The sequence below is a fragment of the Calliopsis andreniformis genome, chromosome 5 (genome assembly GCF_051401765.1).
Source record: "Calliopsis andreniformis isolate RMS-2024a chromosome 5, iyCalAndr_principal, whole genome shotgun sequence".
NCBI classification, from domain to species: Eukaryota; Metazoa; Arthropoda; class Insecta; order Hymenoptera; family Andrenidae; genus Calliopsis; species Calliopsis andreniformis.
The window spans coordinates 1,955,759-1,976,480 of record NC_135066.1 but is presented as its reverse complement, the minus strand read 5'-3'; the positions used below and the strand labels follow the sequence as shown (position 1 = coordinate 1,976,480).

Below are 20,722 nucleotides of genomic sequence, written 5' to 3'. Positions count from 1 at the left end.
CCGTAAGGATAGCCAAACAAGGCTGAGAATCGGTAACCGATTGCTACGTCTACTTAATCAACAAGCACAGTATGAATAATTCTTACTTTCTTTTTAGTATACTTTTCAGCACACTGTCGTCTTCCTTCTGGTTCGACATCAAGTTCTAACACTGATACGTAAAACTAAGGATCCTCAAAAACGTGTCACTCACATGTTTCACTTCATTTGGTGTCGGCGCGGCGGCGTCGTGAATAAAAATATGGCTGCGATCCATCACAGAAAAGATCGCTATTTCCCGTGGCTTTCTTGACTGTACCGTGGCGCCATCTGACGTGAACAGGTTGATTTGAAACAGTCTCTCGATTGCTAAGAGGTTTCCTCTCATGACGACATATATATGTGCTTTCCCAAGAGCGCCAACTTCTCTTCCAGTTCAAATTTGTGTTCGCGCGCGTTCTAGGTGACGTACGAAATTATGAAGATCAGAGGAAGCTTTCAGAGAACGATAAATGGATGAAAAAAAACCGACATAACTAAATCCCGAATTATTAAAGCAAAGAAGAGTCCAAGGGTTGGACCAAGGAGTAGTTCATTAGACCAAACTTGTTTCGAAACTACTGACGGGAACAAATCATGCTGAAAAACGGGGGTGTAACTAGAGCTGAATGGAAAATTAGAGCACGATTTCACCAGTGAAGACCAATGATGACACGCTGTCCACTGATGAGACCAGTCCAAGTAGAAGAAGGCTATCCAGAAGGTAGGGTGCTCCAGTAAGGTAATCCAGGGTCAGGGAGTCCTTCCAGTGGCTCCGCGGGGTGGTCCGCACCCTCCGAAGGCCACGGAGAGAATGAGAAGTTCGTTGTTCTGCAGGAATATTTATACACATCCTCCCACCAGAAGAGAATTATTCAAATGCGAGATTAATCGAAACAAGTATAAGCATTTGTATAAAATTAGTATTTTCCTTTAAATAATCACCTTAATAACAATTTCTGATATACATATTGTTAATAACAATTGCAAGCAGTGACTGATGCTGATTATTAACATTTATAATTGTTAGTTAAAGAAATATTAACAAATTTTCAAGAATTGCGAGCATAATCGAACGAAGTCTAATGTATGAAAAGTTAATAATTTCCACATTAACTAATAATTATAAATATCAATAATTTGCACAAGTGCAGAATGCGTGTGATTGTTATTAACAATATGTGTACCAGAAATTGTTGCTGAAATAATTATTTTATGGAAAATATTAATTTTTCGCAAAATATTGTTCGTTCAATCAATCTCGAAATTCATATCAGCTAAAGAACTTTTCTGATTGGTTCCTCTTCTTTCCCGAGATAGTATAAATACCCTTGCAGAAGCACGAGTGTCTCACTTGTCGCGGGTCCTCCGGTGGGTGCGGACCTTCCTGGGGATCCTGGAGGGACATCCCTGGACATCCCTGGACATCCCTGGACATCCCTGGACATATCTGACCATTGGTCAGCTTGACCACTGATCATCATCTTGACCACTGGTCATCATCTTGACGATTGATCATCATCTTGACCACTGGTCATCGTGGATCACTGTTGAGTTTTCTTTTATTTTGAATTTGTTTCTTCTGTTGCCTTTATTTCGTATGTACCCTTCCTTCCCCTCCCCTTCCCTACGAGTTACCCTAATTTATTTATACCCCGCTCCACCCTTAATATTATGCCTTTAATTCATATTTCTCATTCAACTAATACTAATATTTCCTAAAGTTTAAATCGTAATCTTTTAGTCGTATATTGCCTGGTACACATATACGTATTTTAAATATCGTTACCTAAAAATCTAATGCAAATTCAAATACTTCGTAATTCTTTCTCGCGTAGTTTCGACGTTAGAGGTCGTCACGCTTCAGACACACGTCGCCATCTGTCGTGATTTCACGAACTCTGCCATTAACGCCGGGAACGAATTCAAGTTGCGCGCCTTCTTCCATTTGACAAGTGTTCTGTGTTGTGTCCAAGCGTCCCGGCGTCTTTATCTCGAGGACCGCCTTCAAAAACATGGGTGTCACCGTGTAAGTAATTCTACAATGCAAAATATTCTCGAAAATAATCCGTATCTATTATTTTCGCGATCAAAATTACGAGTGTTCAGTACTTTTCTCTCGACTCTCAACTTTTTTGACATTTGGAGGTTATGTCAGGCGCGTAGCACATGTTACGAAAGTAAGAGTGTTCTAGAACACTATCACTTATTTCTTTAGATACGTACTTTCTCTAGCTAACCTTATCAATAATTGTACTTTTCGCGTTGAAGCAGGCAAGCGGTTGCTGCTTCGTTGGTAACCGGCATTTTCTCCTTCCCAGATTGCAACAGTACCCAATGGTGGAAAACAGAACTGGCCCGCAGACGATCGAATTCCTAACCAAGAGAGTCGTCGCCCTCGGTGCAGTTCAAACAGGCCAGTTTCTTGTGGACTGCGAAACTTACGTCTCCGTGCCCCAGTTGAGTGAGTGCTTTCAAATTTTCAAATCGAATTTTCGGAACGTGTTGCTGTGGGTGGAGTGTAGTACAGTCTACGGAACATAGATGGCTATGAGTCTCCATTTCGAAAGAAAGTGCACAGCGTTAGCAAAATTTGAGATTCTTTTTATTGAACATACTGCATATATTGAATGTCGTAATTGAAACATGTCATCTATACGAAAGTATTACAAGAATCGTTAGAACGCTACGCCTTAGGGAGTGCTAGGTGGAAAAGAATAAGAAAACGGATAGGTTGACGATTATATCTGCTTTCTTTTGGCATTTACGTAGGTGTATATGGATCTCTATACAAACACGCAATAGTTTGGTTCCGTCGAAAGTCGTTCAGCGATCGTACGTGTTCCAGTGTCGTTTATTACGTCTAGAGAGGTACAAACGCATACGCTAACGAAGTAACGACTTAAGTACATACTTATGCGAAAAATGCAAATACACAGCGCGCACCTGTACCGAAAGTGCACGTCTCTCTTTCGATTTTCGCGCCATCGTGTCGGCAGGATTGTTTTGTGCTAGTCGTGGCTCCTTCGATCGACTTTTATCCTCGCGAAATGTTATCAACCTCGTCTATTTTCAATAGTGAAAACGATTCAACGATCTCAAATCTTTCTATACGTGTATTAGTAATCAGAGATTTTCGTCTATTTCTTATATATCGAAGGAAATCAACGCCCGTGAGATTGGCAAAGGAGAATCCTAATTTCACAATCGAAGAATCACGAGTTCTGTCCCCAAAGTCGCGTATTTTATTTTCTTTATCGCTTCGAATTCCTGTGCCGTCGATACCTGCGATTTTCAAGAGATTTTTCAAGAGTACCGGGAGTCGATCGCTTCACTCCCATTCGAATTTCGCGCGTCATCGATCAGAACGACGGCGCAACACTCTCGCTTCTGTGAAATATACAAATGAATCTACGTCTAAGCGTCGTTACAAAAATATTAAATCTAGCAAGCGAAGCTAGGCGCGACCTTTCCAGGCTAGCTCGAATATATGTGTATATTTGTATATATATATTTATATTACTATACCCTTAGTAAGTATGCAGCTTTTGGAAAATACCTTCTCGGAATAATTCTCTTTTTTAGCGGTATCTACATCGTTTCGAACATCCCTCTTCGGCGACGGCCAGCGCTTCCGTCGGGAGTTCTCTTATTTATTGTCGTTAACTTGTAAATAGTTCGCATTAATTTATTGTCGATAAATAGAAGACGTAATTATATATATATATATATTTTTATACGTGTAGCCTACTCAACAGGCCGTGGCGTTTTTAATGCCCGGATCTTGCCATTTTATTTTCCAATCGTCGAACCAGTTTCACGCTACTACTGGTTCCTTAAATATTCGGGTTATCGTTTAGTGCTTAATTAGTATGTTCTTTTTTCTGATCTGTAATGTCGGATCTTCCGGGCTTCGGCGACTTCCATTCATCTTAGGAAAGTATACTCGATTGCACACACGTAAAAGCAGCTCTTCGTTATCTGTACCATTTCGTACGTGTATATACAGACGACGGAAGTACGTACACTCACGCCCACGCACACGATACACAGGGTCCTGTACAAATATTTTAACAGAGACGCGTTTGATGTGGGCCACGGAATTATTTTTCTTTTCAATTGAAACATTTCCACTGAAGATATTTATAGTAATAGAAGTTCTAATAAATTCAGCTTCAGTTTAGTTTGAGATTGAAGCCTTGAATTGGTTCTAAATTCTACAGAATTTTCTCTTGAATTACGAATGAAATTCTGCTGCATTCTTATTCCACCACGGCCTGCATCAAACGACTTATAAATCTTAGCTACGCGTGCATTAATTACAGAATTACAATCTGACTTTCGATTCGCTAATCGCTACGCCTACGATAAACCTTCAATTCACGAAAGTGCACAGTGCAGATTTTTGTTTCGTTACCTCGCTGTTTAACTTAGCTACTAGTCGAAAGAAAGGGTGTTCAGATTAAGAGAAAGGATTACTCTACGTATAGTAGGTGTCTCGGAGTAACTCGCGTTTTATCACGTCCCTTCTGGCGAAATTCGAAAAGATAGCTACGTACGTATGTTTGTTTCGGCGCAGTATGCTAAAGGAAAACGAGAGATACGATGGTCGAAGAATCTGTACAATTGTGTGTATATATAGAATCCCGGAGTATTCGTTTATTTATATCTTAACCTACGTGCACTCGTTTCACGAGTATTGCACCTGCGCTACCTTAATTGTAAAATATTTTATTCAATACTGCGTCCAAGCCCTTGAGCATTATAAAGTTCATTTAGATAGATATGAGATTCGAGGATACTTAGCTCTTGTCGCGATTTGTAGACAGTGACGCGACAGATTTACGGTTTCCATTAACTCTCCAGGGATATGTTCGACGTTAAAATTTCCTTTTTATATTGGTAATAGAATCGTACGACTCTCATAAATTTTCTGCAGCTATATAAAATCACTTTTAAGGGGAATAAGAAAAACGTAGGTTATATTTTCGAGCTAATCACTGTCTACAAAAGATAACGTTCTTTTTTTTTTTTTCGATAGTTAAGTACACGATTTTTATTATTGTTACATCGAAGAGCCAGCAGTCTTCGTTAGAATATCAGATATGGCAGGGATATGACTCACGGGTGCAAATAGTTACAGATGTAAGGGGTCCTGCCGTTAGACTGCACGGAAAAAAATATTATCTAATACGAAATTAATTGGAAATTCATACCACGCGGAAACTATATCTCTGATATGCTAAATTCAGTATCCCTGATCCCGGATTGCACTTAATTTCATAATAATTAGACTCGTATGAAACATTATTTTCGATACCATTAGAAAAATATTAGAACGATCGAATCGATATGGCTTTGAATTAATATTACAACTCACGTCGAATAGATAAATCTCTCTCGTTCTATGTACACGTATGCTCACGAAAGAATCATAAACTCGCGGGAAATATTTTCATCCGTGAAGACTAGGCGCTCGATCACAGATGCAGGCATCGTTTCTGCGAAGTCGACGCTGACGCTCTACAAACTATATAAAAATACAAAATACAAATGCTGTTTTCCCTCCGACTACCCCTTGCCCCCCCACCCCTCGTATAAGTGACGCTCCTCTCTCTAATTCGAGATTGGATGGTATCATTGCACATTTACGCTATCACGTACCCTTATCTCGACGAAAGTTATAGAAAATCCATTCATGTCGACGACAGACGTATCTCCGCTTAGATAATCACTGTGTATATACGATTCTTGTACAGGGTGTCTCGTTATTCTACACTTTTTATCATTTCCAAGCCATTTTAAGATCAAGTCTCTCTAAATTTAATACTAATAGTGTTAACTTGACTTTAATTATAATGCGAGAAAAAATATATTTCATAGTTCTGTGTCTCTCATACAATCGAAGATCATAAGAAAATAGAGTGGATATTAGTTAAGGAAAATTAATGTTTAAATTACTTTGAGATCATCCTAGAGTGATCTTAAAAAGACCACAGAAATTTGTTCTCTGTAGTACTATTTAGATTTGAAATGAAAAAATTAGAGACACCTTGAATTTTCGAGCACACTACTTTTCAATCAAGGTGAGACACGACTGCTTCCCAGACTTCATTAAAGACGATTCCACAGTAAGCTAACGATTTCAGGTTCTCGATCCACGATACATGACAGTTTGGCAATGGCTAAATAGTATTGTCGCAAAGTCCGTTCGAATAGTTAGACGACCTCTACATAAGTATTCGGATATATATATATATATGTATACAATGTACAGTAACAATAGTAATCAATTTGCACAATAGGTACTTAGTATGAAAGATAGTACGCGTTTATATTTATAGTATCTACAGTTAATATTGTCATCATTAAGTCAATGGCCCCCTCGCGCTAAGTCCTTAGAACGAGGCCCCCGAGTATTTTATACTTAATAGACAGACGTAAAATATTCCCTCTGGCGACCCTAGTTTCTTCGCTTTACGTTCCCTGTCAGCGGCCAAGTGTTATGCCTCGCGATATATCACGCCCGACGGCGTTAAATTGGTGAACAGATAATGAACGTTTCATTGACCGGTCGTTCTGTTTTATTACGATCTGCAGTTGAATAGAAAATGCAATACCTACGCGCGAAACAGAAACTCCATTATCTCTTCGTCCCTTCAGCGCCAGCGGATTTACTCTGATAGGCAACGTCATCGCTTTCGGCCGATGAAACTACTTGCTAATTCCAATACGTCAGTCGTGTTACGCTTAAAAGAACGAGAATTTTGGTTTTCTGGAAGAAGTGGAAATATCGTTTCGGTACTATTGTCTTTTAACAAATCTTCTGCATTCTGAAGACGCGTGACTGGGTACAGCAAAGTGCATAATGCAACTTGCAGTGTTGGATTACAGGCTGCCTTCCTATGCATCAGGGTGTACCCAGGTTTATTCGAAAATATCACCGCGAATGTTTAAACGCGAGCAGAGAAACGTCGACTATAATCGACGGACCAGTCTATCGAGTCTATTTCTAAATATATTCGACTATTATATTTCTTCTCTCGTATATTTACATGTATACGCGCGATCTGCGCGATCTGCGCGATTATCGATAGGTCTATCGTTAGTTTCGTGCTCTTTGGAAAGGCACGTTGCACGGAAGAGCGTTCTCTTGTTCCGACGAGATCCATTCGAGAGTAGCGAGTTAATCCGCGTGAAATCGATCGATAGTTAACGATAATAGTTACTGAAAATAACGTACGGCTAATTTAAATGCGCGTTCTTGGTCAAAATATCGTTGAACCCCGAGGCAACTGCGAGGGTATCTACTATAATTCAGTCGTATCGTCTAAGAAGAGATCTTACGCATCGATTTTCGTTTCGTCGATAGCGAAAGTGAGCATAAAACTGGTCAGACAGAGAAATGAACATGGAGCTCCTTATTCATCTAGACACTACGCCCGTACGAGTTGTACCTTTTGATTACACGATACTATTTAGATTTTAGAATATCATTTCAAGTGTTCGAAGACCATTCGATAAGTCAAAGGACGAGGACTTGCCTTTTTCTGACCAATCTTATACACCAAATGCGTGAATTATTCCATGCCTCTTATCTTCGACTCAACTCAAATAATATTAACGATTAAGAAGAAAGGTGATAACCCAAAGCATTTCGAGATTCTATCCCTATCCCTAAAACTCAGGCCTTTTTCTTCCACATCGCAAAGAAATAGCAAACTGATACGATGCCCCATCATGGACGCTCCCAATATTCCTTGAAACAGATCTTCAAACTTCTCGAGTCCTCAGAAGACTCCTCAAAAAATACTAACCACGAGATACAACGAAACAGAAAGCGTTATAATCGTGTCGCCAAACTTCCTCCATAAATCACAAGTCGCGAGGGCGCGATGATCCAGGAACCCCAAACAACCGATTCTCTCGTGTTCTCTCGTGCATCACAAGTAGCATGTCTTGTAGTATATGAAAGCGACCGTGTCCTTGCCGAATGTCCTGCATTCTCGCTCGTAGTGCACCTGTCCAGGTTCGTACCTCCCTCCATGGGGATACTTGTCCAGCCTCGACAGACTCCTATAGAGGTTCAGATAATCATCTTCCAGTTGGTCCTCCCTGTACCTTCTTCGGCGGTAGACCTCGTCCAGCCCGTCGTCCTTCCACATCCTCTGATTGGCTGACAGGAACGTCGTGTCTCTAGATCCTCTGGCCCTGTCGTCCACCTCCAGATCAGAGAGGTCCTGAAGGCTCCTGGGATAGTCTCGTCGCGATTCGAGGGATCTGCTCTCTGGCTGATCCCTGAAATTGATGGTTCTGCTCCGCCTGGGCAAGGTCGAGCTGTAAAGCCTCTCGCCCCTGCCGTGACTAACGCCATTCCTCAGGATCGGCTTAGAGCCATTCAAGTCCACCAGCCCGTCTCTCCAGCTACTTCTGTCTTCGTACTCCCTTCGCCTAGGTCTTCTCGATTGCATTCCTAAATCGTGGTCGACATAATTGGGGTTGACAGCCCTCTCTGGGTACACGTTCTTAGGATACGTGGATCTGACACTCTGGTCTCGGTGCTCCCGACCAGCTCGACTGTAGCGGTGACGAGCCTCCTCGCGATTCTCGATAGAGTTCCCTGGGCGACTGGGAAGCTGGTAGTCGTTTCTGATCACGTCACCATTGCTCCTGAGCGCGCTGGAGTTGCGGACGCAGTCGTCAGTGGGACGGCGAGCGGTGAAGAACCCTCGAGACTGCATGAAGCTCTCCACATTTTTGCCGATCCTGTTGGTCTTCTCCGCGAAGATGTTGCAGTAGTCGGATAACTTACGGTGATTGCTCCTGCTGGCGGGCGTCTGACGAGAGGTGGTCGGCACGTCCGTGGCAGGACTGGCGTACAGCTCCCGTGGATCGTGCTGGTTTGGATAGGCTCCCCCTGGCAGAGGTTTGTTGGCCTTCTCCAGATTCGACAGGCCTCCTGTCAGCGAGGCCTTATACTACCGCGCCTGTGCGTAGTCAGGGTTCATCTCGTCCAGTTGTTTCCCTTTCGTTTCCGGGACGCAGCAGACCACGAAGCAGAGACCGCAGACGGCCACTGCTGCGTAGAACCAGAAGGCTCCGTGCAGGCCTAGCGTCTGTAATACGTTTCCCGTTTGTGTTATTCTCTAGAAGCTTTTGGTCCTTTGACGCAACGAGGAGCAGCTTGCGTCAAAGCTGCAGGTGGTATAGGAAAGACCGACAGAGTTCCGAGAAGTTAGTGACTTGGGCGTTATGGCGATTAGTTAGATAGATTATTAGATGCATGTGGTGCAACTGGGTGTTCGAGGGGATAGATAGTTAGTAGCCTAGTTAGGAGTTAACCCACTGATTTGTTCGCGATTAGAGTCTCTCACCTGCTGGAAGTCCATGAAGAGCTTAATCCCCACGAACGCGCAGAAGTAGCTGAAGCTGGTGCTGATGCTCGAGCCGAGGCCACGATACTCCAGGGGGAAGAGCTCGCCAATCAATAACCACGAAATTGGCGATATGCCCAGAGCTAGAGCAGTCGTGAAGACGAGCACGCAGAGCAACGGTATCCAATCGTGCTGGCCGACAACCGCGGAGTCTGGGTAGCCCAGATTCTGCGTCTGCGACATGTAGTAGGCATAGCTGCCGAAACCCGCCAGCGCCAGCGACATGAACACTGTGCTGGCTATCAGGAGCGGCAGCCTACCCACTACGTCGATTAGGAATCCTGCGAATGACGGACAAGACACAAGAATTGAGACATTACTCTTTCGATAGGCCTCAACACGGGGTCAAAAGCTGGCGTTAAGGTACCTGATAGCAGAGAAGCCAATAACTGCACGAAACCAATCGCAATCGTGGCTCCATGAGGATTCATGCCACCCAGAGTCTGGCGGAAGATGATCACCGCGTAGTAATTGAAGGCATTCGCCCCAGAAAATCTTTGGAAGAACATCAGTCCACAGGTTATGGCGATGGGCTTGTATAATCGTGGAGTGAACATGCTATTCTTGAAGGTCAGCTCGTATTGCTTTGCTCTGGAAGCTAGGATGTTCGTCTTGATCACCTGCAATGAAGAAGTTTGTTCTTTGAACTGTCTGTTTTTTTATTAGAGTATATTTTTACCCAGATATATAGCATGATAGATTGAGGCATTGAATGGAAGTGCTACATAATACAAAAAGAAAATAGCAAGAAATCGTTGTCCTGTAAGAAGCTGCAGCCCTCATCTTCTGATATTCTTGTCACTTGTCTAGTGTTCAGCTTTATTTTACCATTTGATTCATTTTACGACCACGCTGTATTTGTAGTCCAATTATGAGCAAAAGTATGAATTCAGAGGAAGAGATTTTTGATAATTACCTGAAGCTCGTGCCGTATATCCACGTGATCACCTCGTAGCCACTGCAAGCTGTTGGCTGCTTCGTCGTCTTTCCCATTCAGGACGAGGTACGACGGCGTCTCGGGTATAAAGAGCGTTCCCAAAAAGAGCATCGACGGTGCAACTGCTACCAGCAGCGCGCTTTGCCGCCAGTTCAGATACGTGCCTGCTATGTACGACAATAACACGCCGACGTGACCGAGCACCTTCAGCATCGCCGACAGGCAGCCTCTGATACCCGGCATCGAGATTTCTGATATGTACACCTGACCCAGAAAGAGAGAAGCCAATTTAGTATTTGCTACACCCCTAAACGATGACAAAACCATCGACAAATAATCCAGAATTGAGTCGGTGAGCTTAAGAACAGTACAAGTGCAAAAATTATATATTCAGGTATTTTCCAATGTGGAGTTCCATGCACTTTATTTATCTGGACCCTAAAATCAAAGTGGCTGTAGGATCTAGGTATACAGTTCGCAGCAAAATTAAAGGATCACTAATTTTGGATCGAAAAATTGTCGATCTTTGAGCACCTGTAACTTTGGGGAAAAAAATCGCCCAGCAGTGATCCTGGTCTCATTTTAAAGAACGAAGCCTCTATATTTTCGCCCCTGAACTGATTTTTTTAGAAAACGCCTTTCCGCTTGGCTGCAGACCGAAAAAGAGAAGGTGGTTTTCCCTCGAATATTTTCCAAATTCAGACTACTCTCCAAAGCTTAATAAATTTTTTCTGCGACCTATTTCGCAATAGGTATCAAGTTTGAGGCCTCCCCTTTCCAACGAGAACTTAAAAATCGATCTACGATTTTTTTTTAGCCGTGTTACCGCATTTTGAATAAGAAGACCCTGCGTTATTCGAATGCCAGCGAACCAATTTCTATTCAAAGTGTGATAACTCGGCAAAAAAAAATCGCAGATCAATTTTTAAGGTCTCGTTGAAAAGAGGAGGCTTCAAGCTTGATATCTAGTGCAAAGTGAGACCCGAAAAAAATTTATCCAGACCTGGAGAGTAGCTTGAATTAGGCAAATATTCAAAGAAAAACCAACCTCTCTCTCTCTTGGCCTGTGGCTAAGTAGAAAAAATTTTTCGGAATAAATCAATTCAGTGGCGAAAAAGTAGAGGCTTTGCTCTTTAAAATGAGACCAGGCTCATTGCTGTACGATTTTTTTTCGCTAAATGACAGCAGCTCAAAGATTGACAATTTTATAACCCAAAATTAACGATCCTTTAATTTTGCTGTCAACGTATACAGCAATTCAATTAGTATATTTTCCTAACGCAGATTATCTCAAACTATGGAGAATTGAGTCTTTTACTGCAGAATCCTTTCAGCATTGCAATAGTGAGTGCGAAGCTTAGCTAATTCATGCAATGAAAAGTTTTTACTGAAAACTATTAGGGTTAAGAAACGATCGTACTTGTGCAACCATGGTGATGACCGAACAGCAAAGGCCTCCGATGAAGCTGGTGACGTAGACCAGCTCGACGCAAGGTGCGATGCCCGTGAGGATCCAGACCGCAGCCAGGGGCAAGGATGTCACCCGGAGCGCCAATCTACGGCCCCTTCTCATTATCCAATCGCCGATCATAGCTCCGAACCACGCGCCCAGCATCGACAGAGACGCTACCCACGAGGCTTCTTGTTGCGTCACGGAGAAAGCCGACCTGCGGCAAATGGCAATACGATTACGGATGACAGGGGACTGCATAACGTTACGCGGCAACCTAATCGTTCCCTAATACTAGGCCGCCTTCTCAGTCGCTGGCCACGATAAAGCCGCTCAACGCAATCGATCGCCCCTGTGCCTATAATCGATCTTCCTAACCGGTTCAAGGATAGCCCACGTTCGTTGTACTCAAATAGGACTATTTGTCTACCCTATCTGGGAGGGGATTCTGGTCTTGTGTCGCGTCTGAGGCTAATTTGGGTTTGGTTAAAACGGCCACACTCCATCAAGAGAATTAATTTACCTCTGTGTTCACGAAATCGGATCATATGTGGGTCATAGGGCATCAATCTGAATAGACATACGATCGCAACGAGATCCTGCGTCAATATAATGATCGTATGCATTCGCTCTAGATCTAGGGTTTTTCAATCTTTTGTAAATCTTTTGCAAACATTGATCCCCTCTACAGCCCCCTCTCCCTTTCTCTTTTTATTCTCATTTTTTTCTTTTCTTCACATGGTCCCGAAAATTCAGTGTCAGGGAATATGAACCTCTAGGCGACATATCGCCCTATTTAGAAACCCTGCTTTAAGTACAGGAAAGAAGTAGTTAAACCAGAAGAATATTAATTCATACTCCCATTCACAGGCATTCGTTTTGGTGGATATAAGCTCAACGGTTGTCATTGCAACGACATGATTACCTGCGCCACTCGAGTCTGAAATGCATAAACGCAGCCGAGAGCTAATTGAGTCGAAGGCAGCGGGTCCAGAGGCAAATTGTTCGTCGTAAATATCGGTCGTTACGCGAAGAATATTGCACGCAGAAGTTGTGTATAACTAACAAGCCCGAGGTGACTCGTTGCTGCTACTTTATGCACTGTGCTTCCTTTACAGTGGACGCGATAAGTAGTGCCACTATCGCGGAGAAAGTGTACGACAACGTTTGAAAAGGAACGGAGTGACGTTAGTGCATTTGTTAGGAGAATTATCTGAGATATTCGGTCGCGCTTTATTATCTGCTATGCAGATTGAGGGAGGGGAGTATCTCGTTGCATTTATTTAATTTGCTTATCTACCGACCGACACTAATCGGTACCGGACACGACATATATAACCCACAATTACTTACCAAGTTTCACCTTTTCTGCGCGCCGCGACGGCTGTCGCGCTGCTGGTTATTTCTTAACGCGTGTTAGACCGAAGTTTACGACAGCACGATACTTACCAGGTGTCGTTGTTCGATGATTGGTAGAGGTGAGGGGGTTGGCTGTCTAGAATGGAGTCCAAGGCTGGCGAGGTGTAGCCCTTTGCCAAACCTGAGGACAGGGTTCCCATCGATAGAGCCAGGGTGGCTAGGACCTGTACAGACACATTCATTTTTGTGGTAATTCGATATCCGTTTCTGGTGGACTGATTAAATTATATAAGTTTTGGAGTCAGAGCTATTTTGTATTTAAAGGATCGATACCTCTTTAGGTTAAAAATATGTTAGGTAAACGAGAAAGTTCTGTCGCTCCTTTTTAAATTAGTCTCAGAGTTTTTGTAACAGTATAAGCGACTTTCTAGTTTTAAAAGCGATAGAACTTTATTGGTTACCTAATAGGTATCCTTTGAACCAGAATTTATATATATTAGCCCCTGCTTGAAATTCTTCCTGTTTCGTGTTAGATTTCAAGTTGTCCTCCTATAGAGAGGGAATAGAGAGCCACGAATTCGATCGTGGAGAAATAGGAACGCCAGTTGTGTATATCACTGGCTGGCATATTGCGGGCCACAACCGCTGGACAAATTGTTAGCCGCAAATTGAAAGCCGAGGCTCGACCCTTCGCGAGGAATACTAAACATTTCGCGTGGCTCGACCCGTGTATGCGCATCCACACAGAGCGTTCCTCTCTAGAGATCCACGTGCATCGAGTGCACGTATCCCGCCGCGTGACAATGCCTGCCCGAGTTCTCCTTCTGCAGAGAAACCACCAATTTTATGGCGCACCGAATCGAAATTACCAACGATGGAATCCCGTACGATGGAACGTGGAACAGGCTCCCTTGAATCGCAGAATCTTCACTATTGAAGCTCGCTCGGATATTTCAGTGCGAAGATACAGTATTCCTCGTTGTAAGCTCCTGCTGCATTCGAAGTTATTTCGACCAAGAATCTTGTCTGCCACGCGCAAAGTATCTTTCAGAGTAAATTCAGAGTACCTCCTACTGTATAAGAGTCTGCATCAAAACAGTGTATTTTCTTTTAGAGATTTCTCACTAGAATTCGAAAGTATTAAAATATGCAATAGTTTCTTGGAAGCTAGGTATTCGCGTCACGAATACAATAGCGCTTCATTTGCAAAATCCCTGTACGCAACATTAGACCCTTAGACCTCGTAAGGGTCGTCAACGTCAACGTCTCTTCACGACATCGCTTTCGTGCTTACTTTATAGGATAATGCTCCTCTACATTGCTGCAAGATGCTGCACAGAGTTTTGGTATGCATTCTGTTGCAACAGCAGCAAAGAGACACTCAGGCGGTTAAAGCGAGAGGAGTTGCATTCAAAGTACACGCGGCCATGTTTGCCTGGGGACGGTTTTCATGGCACCGAGCATAAATCACTCGATGGTGATCATTAGGAATGCTAGACTCCGTTATGGTAATTCCTTAATCTCCAGATTCTGGAAATATTTTTTATTATACCTAGGGTACAGAGAGGCTTAAGTCCAAGGGTCATTGGTCATTATCCAGAAATTTTAGTACCATCATAGATTGTTATCTTAAGTGACTGTACAGAAAAGCATATGTTGGCATTTCCAGCTGCAGACTCTTCTCCTCGCGTTGTCGTCGTCTCCTCGATTCGTTACTCTAAAAGTTTCTTCCCAGCAATCAATGCCCCTTTCGAGTCCCTCCAGTCGATGACACCGCTTCGAACGTCCCCTAAGTCGTTTATTGCACCCAAGTGCAATTGCGACTGGTCATCGATGCGTCTGCCAATCTATAATCCGTCTCTCTAGACTGGGCCACTGGACTCTTCCAGTGACGCAGGCCAGTCTGGTATACACATAAACTCTGCAACTCGAATAAAGCTTTTTACATGCAAAGTTCATCGCGACTACCAGTCTCCACTTCGGTATCTCGATTCATTTCTCTCGTGACCAGCCGCTCTGTGCCCTACCGCTGAGAAATAGGGATGACATCAACGTCCAAAGAGCCAGACAACATTCGCGTTGAGGCGGGATTTCTCGGTTCGCGTTCTCTGGTGACGATTTTTTCCAGAATATGTCGGTCAGACTGGAGGAGCATTATTTACGAGTCATAATGGCGGATAATGCAGGGTGTGTCTGCAATTATCGCGCTGCGCGTGTGATCGCGTCGCGACGAGCTTGCCTCGCATCGAGTGAATTGCCGCGCTTAAAGATCGCGAGGTAAATGCATTAATTCGACGTGAAAGAGGGCGAAATTGGACGGGCATTGAATTATGGCGGGGGAAAATTCGATTTCAGGGTGATATGTTGGCCACAGGCGTCTGGAGCCACTGCGGCCCTGTGTCTCATTTGCTCTAAAGGGAAGAAATTGTTTTAACCCTCGGTGAATGTGGTGATAGCGTTGTAATGGAAGTGGCGTGTCGGGTCAAAAATAATTTCGTTACTTTAGCATTTTTAGCATTTTTCAATAATAAATTCGATAAATGAGTAGAGGAACGAGGCCATCGTGATCCTACTGCTGCTCCTAGGGGTCAGACCTCGAACCTAATACTCTCATTTCCACGAACTCTTTTTGCCAGAAAAGTGAACATCCCAATAGAACTTCTTTAATAAATTTTTTATTCCAAGGTGATACCAGTCGAAAAAACGTGGCAGAAAAATTGCAAATGCTTGCCTCTACTTGGCACAGCTTCCCACGAATCTGTAAAGCAGTGTCACTCGCACCTGCTGGAAAATTCCGTCGATATTTCATATTAGACTCCCAGTGGCACACACGTGTGGACTCCATCGTTCCTCACATCGAACGCGAGTTGATACGCGTTACAATTTCCCGCGCCAGGTTAAAGGAATTTTAAAAGACACGCTCGTGGCGCCGATCCCACGTAAATTTGCATAGACTTTCAATATCTCGAGCGTGTTAGCGATTAAACGTGTCGCCGCGGTAACCTTTCCTCCGAGAGACGAAGGTCTGCGCTGAATCAACTTTTGCAAACAATAACTGTGTGGGTCGCGTGCTGCTTTCCATCAGCTTTTTGCCCGCTAGCCCTGATTCCGCGAAAACTGTAACGCTACCGAGGATCGATGGGATTATAGTTCAGTGACGCCTGGGTCGCCAGTTCCATTTGCCAGTTCGTTAGAGTGGATCTTAGAAAGCAAACCGAACCGACAATTCATTAGACAGATAAACTATGCATGTCTTCGTACGAAGGAAGGGATTTTTGAGAATTCTTGCGCTTCGTCTGAACACTCTTCGGCGCCAACGTGGGACCGAGGTAGCAACCTGACTCAAAGGTTGTTTACATACAATGCCTCGTGAAGAACACAAGGATGCGATGAATATGAGTCATCAGACTGCATGTGGGATGTCAGCGAACTGGTGCTATACGCGAGAGAAGAAATTCTCCTAGCCTTTTAGGAGTAGGGACTCCTTTCTTCAAGGTATTCACAACTCTGATTACTATGATTGACGGGACCAATTGATAAGATCATCCAGGCTTTCCTACTTTCTATCCAGATTTCTCTGACCAATCGCAGACAGATATCAAGCTGCTCAGCTTCCCCCGAGGGAGCATAAATCTCTCATATTTGTCTTGCGCGATTACCAGGCAGCAGCTCGAAGAAGTATGTTGCTGGCATGAGTCACGTCGGCAGTTTACGCCATCTGACAGGCCGCTGTAAACCACCGATGGGCCTTGTCGCTCCCAGACAAGTCACAGTATTGCTCCCAACTGGTGACCCGAGCCAGGACACGTTGACCCCCCGACGCTGACTTGGAGCGCTCCACTCGCGACGTTTGTGGAGTGTTTATAGTTACGACACGTTGTAAGCGTCCATCAAACCTCATAAGTACAGCGGGTTGAAGGGATCCGTCGAATGTCGCGAGTCGGGGATAAAATTAGAGCCAGGGGAGCATTAGTGGAAAGTGTGTTCCATTTGGCAACAAGCGTGCGAACTTCGCCGACTGGGAATCGGAGTTGAAAGCTGCAACAGCGGTGTAACGAAACGAATCGCGATCCAATAACACGGGTAGCTAGTTACTAGGGCCGGATGCGATTATCCTCGCCGTCTAATTGACCTACAACGGGCAGCGGCAAAGTTAGGAGCAGCGTGAGCCGATCTGGGTAATTTCAGGCTGAGCCCGCGACGCGTATGCGAACCAGATTTCGTTTTGATGCATGACCTGTATTCGATAATACTGAAGTCTAATTCCCTTAGAAGGGGGAGGCTAAATGAATTTGTATCGCACGCGGTACGTTCGATTTCTTCTACCGTGCAAATATTGCACCTCAAGCGGGATCGAAGAAATAATAAAACGGCGTTGGGCAGCTTTTACCGCCTGCTCGTCGGCACAAGATCCAGTTCAGTGGGAATTGGTCTAAAATTTGTGGTTTGGGTGCTCGGTGAGTTGGGAATATTAATTGTGGAAATGCTTTTAGACTTTGTGCATATGTTTGAGGAATGTCAAGGTTTTAATTGTGCGTGCGCCTGGTTATAGTTATGATTGTAATCTCTCATAGTTACACTTGAACCTTTCAAATTTTCAAATATTCAAATTTTGAAATTTTGAAATTTTCAAATATTCAAATTCTCAAATATTCAAATATTCAAATATTCAAATATTCAAATTCTCAAATATTCAAATATTCAAATTCTCAAATATTCAAATATTCAAATTTTTTAATATTTAAATATTTAAGTATTCAAATTTTTCAATTTTCAAATATTCAAACATTCTCTATTTTCAGAAAATAGTTCTTTCACTAAACGTAACTATAACCAGCACCTCTACATGTACATTCCCCAGCTCTACCTACTTCTTCACAATTCTGTACCTTTAAAAAGAGCACTAGAACAGAGAATTAAGCTAGAATATATCACCCGTGGTGCCAGCTGACATATAATTTCTGCTTAAAAGAATATTTCCTCTCTCTTCCAAGAATTCCAGGATAAATTATTTCTCCGTGCCATCATACTTTTTCAACCCCAACTGATCGATTGCACCATTCCCCAGTAATTTGATTAATTTCGTCCATTAAATTCGCAAGATTCATCAAACACATATCTAATAGTATACTTTCACTGTGTCTATTTGAAAATAATCCATCAACGATGAAGTAACAACGATTTCACCCATCAGATCGAACCGAGAGCCCAGCAAAATTTCGCAAACGTTACACTAGAGAGCATCGAATCGAGCGAAGTGGTTTGCTGAAGGGACGGCCAAGAGACGAGGAACACGGGAAATTCGAGTAAACGATCCTCGAGGGAGTATGAATTTCCTCGGGGGGATGTGTGTGTAAGTTGCCCCGTGCGTTTCTTCTGGCAGCGGCACGACGTTAAAAGCTCGTTTGCGCCAAGCCACGCCGAGAGAAAGGATGTGCCCGAGTTAGGTCGAAGTTAACCGAGAGGGCCATTAGCTTAAAACTGTTAGGCGACCCTAAGAGCGAGAGAAGGAAAAGGAGGAAGGAGCAGGCGAAAAAAGAATGGAGGAACGAGGGGAAAAAGGCGCTTTAGAAGTCTTTAAAGCGGCGGTATTATGAAAATGGCTGGTCAGTACAGGCTAGCAAAGTGTATGCATGGCTCTTTAGAAGGGTGGCTAGACAGGGAAGGGGGCAGGGGGAGGGAGCTTAAGTCGAAAGACCGCCAGGACGCTCGATATGCATTTTAAGCCGGACCACTCAATTAAGCTCGCAGCTATCTTCGGTATTTGCATATCAATATGGACCCATGCCAAGACGAAAAGATTCGCTCCGCTCGCTGGATTCGGATTACTCGAGAATCTCGCGGGATAGTACACGGTCCAGGGATGTAAATCGGCCCCGATGGAGACGAGGAAATCCTCTCCATTGCTAATAACTACAATTGCGCTGGATTTCGACTTCGATTCTATGCATCCCCACCGACCCTCTTTTTAAAGACGACTCGAGTCAGTGAACTATGCTCAGGTACCTCTGAAGTATGTCGAATCGAAATATAAAAATTGTCTGTAAATAGGATTTCGTACCTGATCTGTTATTACAATTCTAGCACCACCAGAAACCTATAGAAATTTTATATCTTTTTATCTGAGATGAATTCGTTTACTAAGCGCGGAGTTTTTTTTACATACTCATACATGAAGCTATCTTTGCTCAAAGTAAATAGGGTTCCAGCGACCCCAATAGAGCCAACGAGGGTCAAGCCCCTCGGCAGTGAACATTATACGTTTGCAAGTGAAGGTAAACGGATAAATACCTGGGACATGTGTTGCGGCCTTGTCGCCGTCGACGTCATGTGTACCACGGAAGCCCTGGGCATCTTAAAGCTGTTCTCGCCCTCGTCCGGCACCGTTGTTACCTGCAAGCACAGAGACCGATAATCAGCGAATTATCAACCGCCAGATCCCCTGAAAAACTTCTCTAACCGAAACCTTTTTCGCCCAGCCTTATCCCGAAAATTTGATTCTCTACTTTTAGACAAAAGATACCTCTCCGACAGCGTGATTAGTCATAGCTATCCAACGTCCCTGTCGCAGAACCATTAGTCCCGTTTCCAGCTATCTTTCTACTCGAAGGAACACGCCTGGGTATCGGCTTCTGCATTGTTTTCGCTATTTGTACACAGATATTGTCCAGATAGCACATTGTTCGACGGTAATCCGTACCCTGGACCGTTTCCCTAAGCAACTGGACCAGCGTAATTGAAAGTGAAGGCAAGAGGGTGGGGAGCAGACGTCGCGGTTCAAAGTTTACGAGCTTCCAGAAATTACAAAGGGAAGCAGACGCAGTATGTATCGCCGCGGCCCACGATAAGACGTTCCGTGGAAGCATTGTCTAGGGGACCTGAACAGATAATTGTCCTGGGTTCCGCGGGCAATTGTCCCGCCCACGCGTCCGTGCCTCGGAAACGCAACTTTTTTGCGCCTGACAGAGGTCGTCAACTCTCTCGAACCTCGTTACGTCTAAATCCCCGGGCAATAGTGTCTCAGCGAGTGTTCCAGTTACAGTCAACGCGCTAGCTGTTTATTTGCGTCCACCTGACGAGTAGAAAAGCAGTTTTAACTTCAGTCAGTTCTAAGAGGAGGACCAGGAGTGTCCTCTACTAATATGGTTCTGATTTTGAGGGGTCGTGAGTCTTCCTTTTGACGACTTTTTTGCTGAAGAAATAAGCTTGAAGAGACTTTATCCCTTTGCTTTTCGAGATTTACGGTGTTATCTTGATAATCTACTCTTAAGGCAGGTACAGAATGGAATACAATTCCTAGGCAACACATATTAAATGAATTATAAGACAGTTGGTACATGAGTACACACATTTCTAACAATTGTATGTTGGTAACGATTATATTTTCCATCTTATGCGAGCCTAGATGCCTTGGATGTCTACGTGTCTAGATGTATTAGATGTATCTAGATGTCTGGATCTATTACATGTATCTAGATGTATTAGAGGCGTCAGTCAAAGGGTCAATAGTGGTGATCCATCCTC

General features: G+C 43.6%; 2 protein-coding genes across 3 annotated transcripts in view; one reads left to right on the top strand and one right to left on the bottom strand.

Moving 5' to 3' along the window:
• The first annotated feature begins 1,960 nt into the window (after positions 1 to 1,960).
• Positions 1,961 to 20,722, top strand: part of LOC143179077 (mediator of RNA polymerase II transcription subunit 20-like) — a 99,023-nt gene continuing 80,261 nt past the window's right edge. For both annotated transcript variants that reach the window (XM_076378093.1, XM_076378092.1), the window contains exons 1-2: positions 1,961 to 2,047; positions 2,340 to 2,482. In XM_076378093.1, the coding sequence (XP_076234208.1) occupies positions 2,034 to 2,047; positions 2,340 to 2,482 (157 nt within the window). In that variant the 5' untranslated portion in view covers positions 1,961 to 2,033. The remainder of the gene's footprint in view (positions 2,048 to 2,339; positions 2,483 to 20,722) is intronic.
• The window catches only part of LOC143179075 (facilitated trehalose transporter Tret1-2 homolog), a 70,020-nt gene continuing 58,294 nt past the window's right edge, over positions 8,997 to 20,722 (bottom strand). The window contains exons 2-8 of the mRNA XM_076378090.1: positions 19,490 to 19,591; positions 13,289 to 13,422; positions 11,810 to 12,056; positions 10,369 to 10,653; positions 9,820 to 10,072; positions 9,393 to 9,733; positions 8,997 to 9,134 (exon numbers count right to left, since the gene is read on the bottom strand). Of these exons, the coding sequence (XP_076234205.1) occupies positions 8,997 to 9,134; positions 9,393 to 9,733; positions 9,820 to 10,072; positions 10,369 to 10,653; positions 11,810 to 12,056; positions 13,289 to 13,422; positions 19,490 to 19,591 (1,500 nt within the window). The remainder of the gene's footprint in view (positions 9,135 to 9,392; positions 9,734 to 9,819; positions 10,073 to 10,368; positions 10,654 to 11,809; positions 12,057 to 13,288; positions 13,423 to 19,489; positions 19,592 to 20,722) is intronic.